General features: G+C 45.9%; 1 protein-coding gene across 2 annotated transcripts in view; it reads right to left on the minus strand.

The window, feature by feature from the left end:
* PUM3 (pumilio RNA binding family member 3) overlaps positions 1-13,241 on the minus strand; it is a 142,576-nt gene that overhangs the window by 14,679 nt on the left and 114,656 nt on the right. For both annotated transcript variants that reach the window (XM_033925312.1, XM_033925303.1), the window contains exon 15: positions 3,304-3,526. In XM_033925312.1, coding sequence (XP_033781203.1) covers positions 3,304-3,526 — 223 coding nt within the window. The remainder of the gene's footprint in view (positions 1-3,303; positions 3,527-13,241) is intronic.

The following is a 13,241-nucleotide window of genomic DNA, read 5'->3' on the forward strand; positions in this document are numbered from 1 at the left end:
CAAACAAAATACAACTACAACACGACATCCAAAGTTTAATGAGCTTTTTTTTTCAGAATAAAACAACTCAGAATAAAACCACCAGAATAAAACCAGAATAAAAACACTCACACATACAATATAAAACTAAGGTATGCAAAGTTTATTGAGCCGTTTTGACAGAACATAACAGCCATGCAATACATTCACACATACAATACAGAACTAAACTTCCCTTTTACAAAACTGTAGAGCGGTTTTTAGTGCCGGCCGTGGAGGTAACAGCTCCGAGCTTGGAATTCCATGAGCGTCGGAGCTGTAACTGCCGCGGCCGGTGATAAAAACCACACTACAGCTTTGTAAAAGGAGGTGTCAAATAACTATTTTTACATTTTTTTAAAATAATAATAATCATAACTTTATTTTTGTATATTGCCACACCATATTAATTCTGGGCATTTTACATCAAAAGGACTGTTACAAAACAGCGATCATTACATGTCATATAGTATAGCAGCAATATTCAAATTACAAATCATTTCAATCAATTTACATTTCACAGTTGCTGTCCAGTGACAAATTTATCAAATAAATGAGTTTTCAATAACCTTCTAAAACAATGGTCTTAAACTCAAACCCTTTGCAGGGCCACATTTTGGATTTGTAGGTACTTGGAGGGCCACAGAAAAAATAGTTAATGTCTTATTAAAGAAATAACAATTTTGCATGAGGTAAAACTCTTTATAGTTTATAAATCTTTCCTTTTGGCTAAGTCTTAATAATATTATACTTTATAGCTAAAGAGACATATGATCAAGAAACTGTTTTTACTTTTGTGATTATGATAAACATTTCGAGGGTCTCAAAATAGTGTCTGGCGGGCCGCATGTGGCCCCTGGGTCGTGGGTTTGAGACCACTGTATTAATTATGAGATAAAATTCAGCTCTTTTCTGAAAAATGAATTATCATATTTTAGTGGTCAAGCGCTCTTATTATAATTATTATTATTGTAGGAGTGTGTGGCGCAGTGGTTAGAGTTACAACCATAGCACCCTGAGATTGTGGGTTCAAATCCCTCGCTGCTCCTTGTGACCCTGGGCAAGTCATTGCCCCAGGTACACTAGATAGCGTTTGAGCCCGCCAGGATAGATAGAGAAATGTGATAAAGTACCTGAACATAAACCACTTAGGATATAAGTGGTATATAAAAAATAAATAAAGAAAAAAAAAAAAAATTTATTAGTATTCTGATATATGCCTTGAAATGTGCCAGAAACCTTTTATTTGTTAAAGTACTTTTCATCACAACATTTTTTATATTCTTTTATTTCCCAGCTTGGAACAGATTAAAGATTCATCTTTTTATGTGCACACAAGTTTTGGAATGTACAGGTTTTCCTGTTTTATGTGTTTCCATTCAGAATTGTCTTTTCATTTAGTATTTGTCATTTTATTACATATTTACATTTATGCCTTACATGCCGAAACATGTCCATGTTGGGTCATCATGAGCGTCTGAATTAATACCGAGATGCTTGATTCTCAATACATTATTGGATTCCTGAGTTGTCTTTTCAATTCTCCCTTTGGTTGTCACCACTGCTATCTTGTTTGATTTCTGTGGAGACCTAATCCCACCTTGATGGTGGTTAGAATCTTGCCAATTTTCAGTACATAATAATATATTGAGTACTGCAATTTGATCCATCTTAAAATGTGACTTTCTACCCCTCTTTGATGTCGGTTATATTACAAGTGCTTTACCAATTGTTCTTTGATTTCTGATGCCATTCTTACTCCCCAATACACAGAACAAGCAAAAGTATTGGCACAAATATTCACTTGTGCTGTATTGAGGGAATTTTCCTATTCAATGGATGGAAGCAGGGCATGGAAGTATCTTTCCTTATCATTAGAAATCTGCAACATGGGAGTACTTTTCCTTAGATCTGCAATCACCTAGCTTTCCATCTAAACCCAAGGGAACAATTTCTCTCTATGGCAGTTATAACCTTCCTCGGCAGCAGTTTTACTGGTTTATTGGAGAGGGAGGAATACAATATAACTAGAGTATTACATTTTTTGGCCATTAACAACAAAATCAGAGGTGATGATGCTTTCATTATAAATCTGATTTACATGTGAATGCTGATATTTAAGATATATGTTTAAAATATATTTCGCTTTATTAGATGTTAAAATGATAACATTTTGCTTTTCTTGACGGTATAGCTGGAACTAGTATTTCTTCTGAGCATGATATATACTTTTCAAAATTACTGAGTTGTGGAATAATTTTCCTATTCAACTGCGCAATCTGGGCTCTTTTCAACCATTTCGAAAACATCTGAAAACTTGGGCTCCTCTCCATACTATTCCAATTCCATATTGTATCTGTTCTCTATTCTAATTTCTTATAAACTGTGCCAAGCTCTATTGTTTTAGAGAAGATGCGGTATATAAGCCTAAGGTCTAGTTTCGTTTCGTTTACGATGCTAAGCGGAGCCTTTTATTGATGGGAGTCCTTGAATAAAACTTCAAACTATGTTTATATATGCTGATGCTTTGCAATTAAATCAAACAAATTATTGTAGGTCAGTGCGGTAAATGCACCAAAGCCCATAGGGATTTAAAGGGCTTTGGTGCATTTGCCGCATGGCACTTGCTAGCGCAGCTTCATAAATGAGGCCATTAGCGTCAGATTCTAACAACGGTATCGTAAGTTAGGCAGCATTAAGCGTTCTAATGCTACCTAACTTAATTGTTTTAATTGGTTCAATCGGTGCATTGACTGTGCTGATTAAAAATCAAAGCACCATTAAAAAAAAAAAAAAACACCGGTGCTGTTTTCCCATCTAAGAAAGCACCTTACAGCGCCTAAGGCCACTATGTGCGCGGTTTACTTTCTGGCCTTAGACACAATTCTCATGAAAGGTAGGCGCCTTTAGAATCCTGGCCTACATTTATGACGCTTACTTGTCATGTAGCTGTGATTCTATGAATGGTGCCACTGTGTGATTGTCGTGAATTGCGCCATGTTTGGAGATGCCATCCGATAACAGTGCCATTTGCAGAATCTGGCCCTTATTGTGTGATGATTAAATACGGAGACGTAAGTGTCCTATATGAAAACACTTCTTTACAATTTTAACAAGCATTTTGTCTTTATGATATATTAGCAATACCTTTTTTATATCTTTATGCCAGTTCCCCAACCCTTCAAATTACCACCTATACTATCCTGTGGATGTAAATACAAATACATAAACATGCAGAGACTGCAAAAATCACCTTGGATTTTGACATATAAAGTGAAATATTACCTTTCCATCCTTGCCACCTGGAACAAATTCTTCTGCTGCCAGATCTGCAATAGAATCCATGACTGGCTGAAAGTCACCATGTGCTGATTCTAGAATATTGGCAACAAGGACACATGTGGCTTTGTCCATAACCATTTCTTGGGCATTTTCTTGTAGATACTTTATCAAGGGGGGAGAAATAGCTTCCAAGAGCTCCTGATGGCGGATTTCTGCATCTTTCTTACTAACAAAAAGAGACAGAATATACAGTAAGTTACTCTAGGAGCCTTGCTCTCTCATCAGTGCCCTACATGCAAATTTTAAAGGCAATCAAAAATCTTAAAATTTTCAAAATCATATGCACAGGTCAATGTGCAGCTTTCTTTAAAATATCTAAAACCTGTTCACCCCTACGAGAACCGGCATTGCTCCCCCCGAAGGCCTCCCCCGCGAACCGGCACCCTCCCCCCCACGATCCGCACCCCCCGCCGCCATCGGGCACCCCACCCCCCGCTGCGACCTGAGGTCCCCCCAACCCATCCGAACCCTCTTCTTACTTTCCTTTTTTTTTTTATAATTCTTTATTCATTTTAAAACTTTCATCAAGTGTACAAATATTCATAATAAACACAAATAGTCTTAACACTTGAACATCTTATCATTATAATTTATAAGTAGAAATATATCCCTCACCCACCCTCCCTCAAATCCCTCTATTCATTATAAGATCATATATTTGAAACCCTCCCCCCACCCAATACTAAATGGTGTATAATTAATAGAAAAATGGCATCTAATCATGACAGAAAGATGTTAATGGCTCCCATATTTTAATAAAATTTTTATAATTTCCATTCTGTACCGCTATTGATCTTTCCATTCTATATGTATGACATACTGAATTCCACCAAAAATTAAAATTAAGCCTACTATGATCTTTCCAGTTATTAGTAATATGTTGGATGGCAACTCCAGTCAAAATCATTAAAAGTTTGTTGTTACACGCTGATATCCGACTCTTTTTTCTCATAGACATTCCAAATATCACAGTATCATAAGATAACGCTACATTGTTTTCCAATAAACAATTTATTTGATCCCACACACAGGACATGCTGGTGCCGGTGCTGCTGCGGAGGCTACAGCAAAGTAAGAAGAGGGTTCGAGTGGGTTGGGGGGACCTCAGATCGCGGCGGGGGGGGGGTGCCGGATCGCGGGGGGAAGGGTGCCGGTTCGCAGGGGGGGACGCTCGCAAATCGAAGCGCACTCGGTTTCCAAGGCGCCGATTTTGCGAATGTTTTGCTCGTCTTGCAAAACACTCGCAAACCAGTGCACCACTGTATGTTGCTTCCATTAAATTATACTTCAACTTTTTTTAAATAGGCATTAGATTGATTCTTGTAAACTATGAACAAACACTGTACAGCTGATGACTCAGGGAAATAAAATTTATCTGTAAGGGGTGTTCTCTGTGAAAACAGGAAGGAAGCCCTCATAGATATGTAATGTTATCAATTGAATCCATCCACAGGAAAGCTCCCTCTAAGATTTTAGTTCACTGTGCATGTAACTGTGCGCTGCATTGTTACATGGGGCCACCTCAATTATTTTCATAGTTTAACAAGTGGGGAAAGTATGCGAAGCATGGCTTAGGAATTCTTTTCATTTCCTCTGCATGTAAATACCGTATTTTCACGCATATAACGTGCGCGTTATACGTGTTTTTACAAACCGTGCATACCCTTGCGCGGTATACGCGTGAGCGCGTTGTACAAAATTTTTTTTACATAGTTCCCCCCCCATGACGTCCGATTCACCCCCCGCAGGACCGCTCGCACGCACCCGCACCCCCACCCCGAAGAACCGCCGACTCCCCGACACGATCGGGGCAAGAGGGAGCTCAAGCCCTCTTGCCCCCCCGACTCCCCAACACGATCGGGGAAAAAAGGAGCCCAAGCCCTCTTGCCCCGCCGATTCCCCAACTCCCCGACAATATCGGGCCAGGAGGGAGCCCAAGTCCTCCTGGCCCTGGCGACCCCCCCCCCCCCGCTAGTTTTTTGGGCCAGGAGGGAGCCCAAACCCTCCTGGCTACGGCGACCCCCTAATCCCACCCCGCACTACATTACGGGCAGGAGGGATCCCAGGCCCTCCTGCCCTCGACGCAAACCCCCCCCCCCCCCAACGACCGCCCCCCCCAAGAACCTCCGACCGCCCCCCCAGCCGACCCGCGACCCCCCTGGCCGACCCCCACGACACCCCCACCCCCCCTTCCCCGTACCTTTTTGTAGTTGGCCGGACAGACGGGAGCCAAACCCGCCTGTCCGGCAGGCAGCCAACGACGGAATGAGTCCCAAAGCTCCGCCTACTGGTGGGGCCTAAGGTGCCTGGGCCAATCAGAATAGGCCCGGGAGCCTTAGGTCCCACCTGGGGGCGGGGCCTGAGGCACATGGGCCCAACCCGACCATGTGCCCAAGGCCCCGCCCCCAGGAGGGACCTAAGGCTCCCGGGTGGGGGTAGGGGGTCGCCGTGGCCAGGAGGATTTGGGCTCCCTCCTGGCCCGAACAACTAGGGGGGGGGGGGGCTCCCTCCTGGCCTGATATTGTCGGGGAGTTGGGAAGTCGGCGGGGCAAGAGGGCTTGGGCTCCCTTTTGCCCCGATCGTGTCGGGGAGTCGGTGGGGCAAGAGGGCTTGAGCTCCCTCTTGCCCCGATCGTGTCGGGGAGTCGGCGGGGCAAGAGGGGAAGCAGCAGGACACCAGTAGGAGCTTCTACATGATGGGGGGGGTCGGGAGGCTGTGGGGGTGCGAGCGGTCCTTCAGGGTGGGGGTGCATGCGAGCGGTCCTGCGGGGGGGGGGATGAATCGGACGTCGGGGGGGGCATCAGGCTTTCAGGGTGGGGACAGGACTTCAAGGGGGAGAGGAGAGGCGGGGGGGGCGAAAGAAGAGTCGGGGCGGGCGACTGGAGAGTCGGGCAGCATGCGCGGTATACGGGTGTGCGCGGTATACAAAAATTTCTGTACATAAATTTGTGTTTTCCCCGCGCTATACCCGTGTGCGCGTTTACACGGGTGCGCGTTATCTACGTGAAAATACGGTACATATATTTATGTATAGTATGTGTGTGTCAGTTCCTCTGCATGTAAATATGTAAATACATATGTTTATGTGTGTGCGTACAAATTTACATGAGTTTGTGTTTGTGCATTGGTATGTGAGAGTGCACATTCTGTGTGTGATCAGGAGAGAAGATGAAAGGGGAAGGAGGTTTGAAAGCTGCATTTTCTTAATCACAATACTGCTTGTTGAAGCTGCTTCTTCCATAAAAATGGGTTCATAGACAAGTCGGCGAAAGACAAAGGCGCGCGCCGAAGAAAATTACAGTTTTTAGGGGCTCCGACGGGGGGTTTTGTTGGGGAGTCCCCCCAGTTTACTTAATAGAGATCGCGCCGGCGTTGTGGGTGGTTTGGGGGGTTGTAACCCTCCACATTTTACTGTAAACTTAACTTTTTCCCTAAAAACAGGGAAAAAGTTAAGTTTTCAGTAAAATGTGGGGGGTTACAACCCCCCACAATGCGGCGCGATCTCTATTAAGTAAAGTGGGGGGGTTCCCCCCCACGCCCACCCCGTCGGAGCCGTAAAAACAGTAAATTCGTGCGGTGCGTGCCTCCGCGCTGCGCTCAATTGTCTGCGCGCGCCTTTGTCCCGGCGCGCTTTTGACCTGACACCTAAAAATGCACTGAGGCATTTTTGGAGAGGGTTAATTTATCACCCTCCTCCCACCAGATGCAGAAACTTTACTTCTACACCATAGACAATTTCTCCACAGACAAATCTTCCTTTCCTTGGATCACAGATGTTTTCCAGTGCTCTTCCCATTGGCTGGATCCTACCTACAGTCTCTGCTGCTAGTTACAATGGATGCAGGCAGGGTAGCCTCACTCACAAGGACATAATGTGGAGTGTGGGGAAATAGAGAACTATAGATAGAAGTTTTAATTTAGAAAAACATCCACCCACCCTTCTTTCTGGACATTAATGTAAAATTCTGCTGATTTCTGGAAACAGGCAGACAGTTGGTGATCCTGAACTCATGAGTCCTGAGCACATTTCATAGGCACTACCCTCACACACACACACAAACATGTGGACACAAAGTATGTGCAAAGCCTGCCCATTGATTAATCTGGCCTTGCCCAAGGCACCAGATGTTATATGGTAATGCTATACCAAATCATACCAGGACGCACAACATATATGTTCATATAATGAGTCAAAATGTTGTGTGATTGTGGCACTGAGGTACCTCCCTCTTTAAACCCAGCATGTACCCAAAAAGAGGGAGAAAAAGCCTCAGACTAATGTAGCAGTATAGAACCAAAAGGTACAAATCAAAACTGCTTTTGATACTTTCACCGGCAAAAAACTCCCTCACAGAACAGCTCAGGTTCAGGAAAGGGCAAAGTCACCTTGAGGCACGTTCAAGGACTTGAGCTGACAAAAGACGACTTGAGCTCCAACGCAGTCACGTCTTCTCCAATCTTCTCAACAAGCGACCTTGTTTCACCAATGTTTGGCTCATCAGGGGAACAAACAATACAGCCCTGAAAAGTGCAGCCACGCTGAGACCAGCCCCAATAAGAAATCTGTTTGCTTCGCAAAGTAGTTTTCAGAGTAAAATTAGTAACAAAGAAAATGAAAGGCTATGGAAAGCACAGTTACTTACCGTAACAGGTGTTATCTAGGGACAGCAGGCAGATATTCTTGACTGATGGGTGACGGCACCGACGGAGCCCCGGTACGGACAATTTTAGAGTGATTGCACTCTAAGAACTTAGAAAGTTCTAGCTAGGCCGCACCGCGCGTGCGCGAGTGACTTCCCACCCGACGAAGGCGCACGGTCCCCAGTTAGTATAAGCCAGCTAAGAAGCCAACCCGGGGAGATGGGAGGGACGCAAGAATATCTGCCTGCTGTCCCTGGATAACACCTGTTACGGTAAGTAACTGTGCTTTATCCCAGGACAAGCAGGCAGCATATTCTTGACTGATGGGTGACCTCCAAGCTAACAAAAAGAGGGATGGAGGGAAGGTTGGCCATTAGGAAAACAAATTTTGTAAAACAGATTGGCCGAAGTGTCCATCCCGTCTGGAGAATGCATCCAGACAATAGTGAGATGTAAAAGTATGAACTGAGGACCAAGAAGCAGCCTTGCAGATTTCCTCAATGGAAGTAGAACGGAGGAAAGCTACAGACGCTGCCATAGCTCTAACTTTGTGGCCCGTGACAGAACCTTCCAGTGTCAGGCCCGACTGAGCATAACAGAATGAAACGCAAGCAGCAAGCCAATTGGATAGGGTGCGTTTAGATACAGGATGACCCAACTTGTTAGGATCAAAGGACAAAAACAGTTGAGGAGATGATCTGTGAGGTTTGGTGCGTTCAAGATAGTAAGCCAAAGCACGTTTACAGTCCAAGGTATGCAAAGCCTGTTCACCTGGATGAGAATGAGGCTTTGGAAAAAATACAGGTAGGACAATGGACTGATTAAGATGAAAGTCAAACACAACCTTAGGGAGAAACTTTGGATGTGTACGGAGGACCATCTTATCATGGTGAAAAACAGTGAAAGGTGGATCGGCCACTAGTGCATGCAGTTCACTGACCCTCCTGGCAGAAGTGAGAGCTATAAGGAAGACCACTTTCCAAGTAAGAAATTTGAAATGCGCTGTGGCCAAAGGTTCAAAAGGAGGCTTCATTAAAGCAGAAAGAACCACATTGAGATCCCAGACTACAGGAGGGGGGGGCTTGAGAGGTGGTTTCACATTGAAAAGGCTCCTCATGAACCTAGAAACCAAAGGATGAGCCGAGAGGGGTTTTTCATGAATTGGCTCATGAAAGGCAGCAATGGCACTAAGATGAACTCTGATAGAAGTAGATTTGAGACCAGAGTCAGATAAGGAAAGAAGATAGTCCAACACCAGTCCCACTGCTAGAGACATGGGATTATGGTGATGTAAGAGGCACCAGGAAGAAAAGCGAGACCACTTCTGTTGATAACACTGAAGCGTGGCCGGTTTCCTGGAAGCATCAATGATAGAACGGACAGGCTGAGAAAGGAGTGATTGAGCCAAAGTCAGCCCGAGAGATACCAAGCTGTCAGGTGTAGAGACTGTAAGTTGGGATGCAGTAGGGTCTGTTGATGCTGAGTAAGCAGAGAAGGAAATAGTGGAAGAAGTATGGGTTCCCTGGAACTGAGTTGAAGTAGAAGGGAGAACCAATGTTGCCTGGGCCACCGTGGAGCGATGAGAATCATGGTGGCTTGCTCCCTCCTGAGCTTGAACAATGTCCGCAGCATGAGCGGTAGAGGAGGAAACGCATATAGGAAGAGATTGGTCCAATCCAGGAGAAATGCATCGGGTGCCAGACGGTGAGGAGAGTAGAGTCTGGAGCAAAACAGGGGCAGCTGATGATTGTGAGGAGCTGCAAAAAGGTCCACTTGAGGAGTGCCCCATTGAGCGAAAACGGACTGGAGAGTCAAGGGGTCGAGAGTCCATTCGTGAGGTTGGAGAATTCTGCTGAGATTGTCTGCTAATGAATTCTGCTCCCCTTGAATGTAGACAGCTTTCAGGAATAAATGACGAGCTGTCGCCCAAGACCAAATCCGTTGGGTTTCCTGACACAACAGGCGAGAGCCCGTCCCTCCCTGTTTGTTGATGTAGTACATTGCAACTTGATTGTCTGTGCAAATGAGCAGTACTTGAGGAAAGAGAAGATGTTGAAATGCCTTGAGGGCATAAAACATTGCCCGGAGTTCCAGGAAATTGATGTGGTGTTTCTTTTCCTGGACAGTCCAAAACCCTTGAGTTTGGAATTCGTTCAAGTGAGCTCCCCAGGCATAAGGGGATGCGTCTGTGGTGATCACGAAATGATGAGGAGGTAGATGGAACAGTAGACCTCTGGATAGATTTGAAGATGTCAACCACCAAAGAAGCGACTGTCGAAGAGGCGAGGTCACAGATATGTGTTGTGAGCAAGGATCCGTCGCTAGGGTCCATTGAGGAGTACGCAGGTGGAGACGTGCGAAGGGGGTAACATGTACTGTCGAAGCCATGTGCCCCAAGAGCACCATCATGTGATTCGCAGAGATGGTAAGCTGTTGAAACACCTGCCAACAGAGATGAAGGATGGTCTGAAGGCGGTCGGATGGAAGAAACGCCCTCATCAGAACAGTGTCCAGAATGGCTCCAATGAATTGAAGTCGCTGGGTTGGAATGAGGTGCGACTTGGGTAGATTGATTTCAAAACCCAACAGTTGAAGGAAGTGAATAGTCTGGTTGGTGGCAAGCAGAATCGCCTGAGGAGAATGAGCCTTGATCAGCCAGTCGTCCAGATAAGGAAAGACTTGAAAATTGTGAGAGCGGAGATAGGCCGCTACCACAATCAGACACTTGGTGAATACTCTGGGAGAGGAGGCCAGACCGAAGGGTAGCACCTTGTACTGATAATGATGCTGATTGATGAGAAAGCGTAGATATTGCCTGGACGTCAGATGGATAGGAATATGTGTGTAAGCCTCTTTTAGATCGAGGGAGCATAGCCAGTCGCCCTGAGTGAGAAGAGGGTAGAGGATGGCAAGAGAGAGCATTTTGAACGTCTCCTTGACCAAACATTTGTTGAGATCTCTGAGATCTAATATAGGTCTGAGGTCTCCGGTCTTTTTGGGAACTAGAAAATACCTGGAGTAAAATCCCTGACCTCGCTGATCTGGAGGAACTTCTTCGATAGCATTGAGAAGAAGAAGGGATTGAACCTCTTGAGCGAGAAGGAGGGACTGAGACTTGTTGGAAGCAGACTCTTTTGGCAGGCCTAACGGCGGAGGAGACTGAAAATTGAGGGAGTAGCCGTGGGCTATGATAGAGAGCACCCACTGGTCGGTGGTGATTACTTCCCATCGAGTCAGAAAAATGTTTAGTCGACCTCCTATAGGCTGTGGAAGAGGACATGAGGGAGGAAGACTGGCAATGCCCTAGAGAAGCGAGTCAAAAGGGCTGAGTCTGTTTAGGCTGAGCAACAGGTTTAATGGCAGGCGGTTGTTGTTGGCGAGCCTGTTGTTGTTGCTGCCGTTGCCTCCGAGGCTGAGGAGGATGAGGCTGGACTGGTCGAGCAGAAAAACACCTCCGATACATCTGCTGCCTAAAAGGACGAGTAGGTGGGGGTTTCTTTTTGTTTTTCAATAAAGTATCCCATCTCGTCTCATGAGCAGACAGCTTCTGAGTGGTGGTATCCAGAGATTCCCCAAACAGCTCATCACCCAGGCAGGGAGCATTGGCAAGGCGGTCCTGGTGGTTCACATCAAGGTCTGAGATGCGAAGCCATGCCAATCGTCTCATCGCTACAGACATAGCAGTAGCTCGGAATGTCAGTTCAAAAGTGTCATAGATGGAACGGACCATGAACTTCCTGAGCTGCAAGAGACTGGCAGTGCATTGTTGAAAAGCAGAAAGCTTGCGGTCAGGAATATATTTTTGAAAAGTGGCCCTCTGCTGGATAAGATGTTTCAGGTAAAAGGAGAAATGGAACGCATAGTTACCTGAACGGTTGGCCAACATAGCATTCTGGTAAAGTCATTTACCAAATTTGTCCATAGCCTTGCCCTCTCTGCCAGGAGGGACAGATGCATACACACTAGAGCCTGCAGATTTTTTTAGGGTTGACTCCACCAGCAAAGATTCGTGTGGAAGCTGAGGTTTGTCAAACCCTGGAATAGGAATAACTTTATAAAGTGATTCCAATTTCTTTGGAGCTCCTGGAATGGTGAGAGGAGTTTCCAAATTTTTGTAAAAAGTTTCCCTCAATATATCATGAAGGGGTAACTTTAAAAATTATTTGGGAGGTTGGTCAAAGTCTAAAGCATCCAGAAATGCTTTTGACTTCTTAGAATCAGACTCCAATGGGAAAGAAAGGGTGTCTGACATCTCCCGAAGAAATTTAGTGAAGGAAGAGTGCTCTGGCTTACTAGCAGGATCCTGCACCGATGGGTCAGCCTCATCCGATGAAAAATCCTCCTCGGTACCGAGGGGATCCTCGGAATCATCCCATAAATCAGGGTCACGTACCGATGGAAGACGGCCCTGAGATAGAGCAGTAGAGGATTCGGTATGCCTGGTTTTGCGTACCAATTTGCCTGAACACATCGACACCGTACCCGGTGACTGTAAAACGGTACGGGTGACAGAGAGCGGTACCGGATCAGAGGCCGAGTGAGCAGTACGTCGAAGAGACTTCGGCTCTGCCGATAAAATAGGTATAGACATGGAAGAGGCAGATTTAAGCGGTACCGATAACGTCAATGCCGACAAAAGAGGCTGGTCGACGATCGGTACCGGAGGCTCAATGGGGACCGACACCGGAAGGTTCGGAGTTAGTAGAGCCGGGAGCAAGTGTTGTAATTGCTCCTTAAGCTGGACCTGGAGGATGGTTGCTATACGCTCATCCAAAGACGGTCCCGATGGCACCGGTACCGCTTTTTTCTTGCTCGGTACCTGCGGTGCAGCTCGACGCTCAGGCGAAGTCGATGTCGATGAAGAGGCAGTCACTTCTATGGGAGCAGAGCATTTGCGGGGCCGGTGCGCAGTCTGCAGGACTTGGCTCACTGCATGTTCGACTGGCGGGCCAAGAACAGTAGGGGATGGCTTCTTAGCCGGCTTACCTGAGGGGTGCGACACCGACGATGGGTTTTGCGGTGTCGAAACCACCGGTGTCGACTTGGAGGAAGTTGCCAGAGTCGATGCCGGTGGAACTTCCATAGCGGCACCGAAAAGAATCCGCTGTTGAATTTGGCGATTCTTCAAAGTTCTCTTTTGAAGAGAACTACAGCGGGTGCACGTTTCTGCCCTATTGTCCGGACCCAAACACTGAAGGCACCACTTGTGCGGGTCGGGTAAAGAAATAGGGCGTGCACAC

The sequence above is a fragment of the Geotrypetes seraphini genome, chromosome 1 (assembly GCF_902459505.1).
Source record: "Geotrypetes seraphini chromosome 1, aGeoSer1.1, whole genome shotgun sequence".
NCBI lineage: Eukaryota > Metazoa > Chordata > Amphibia > Gymnophiona > Dermophiidae > Geotrypetes > Geotrypetes seraphini.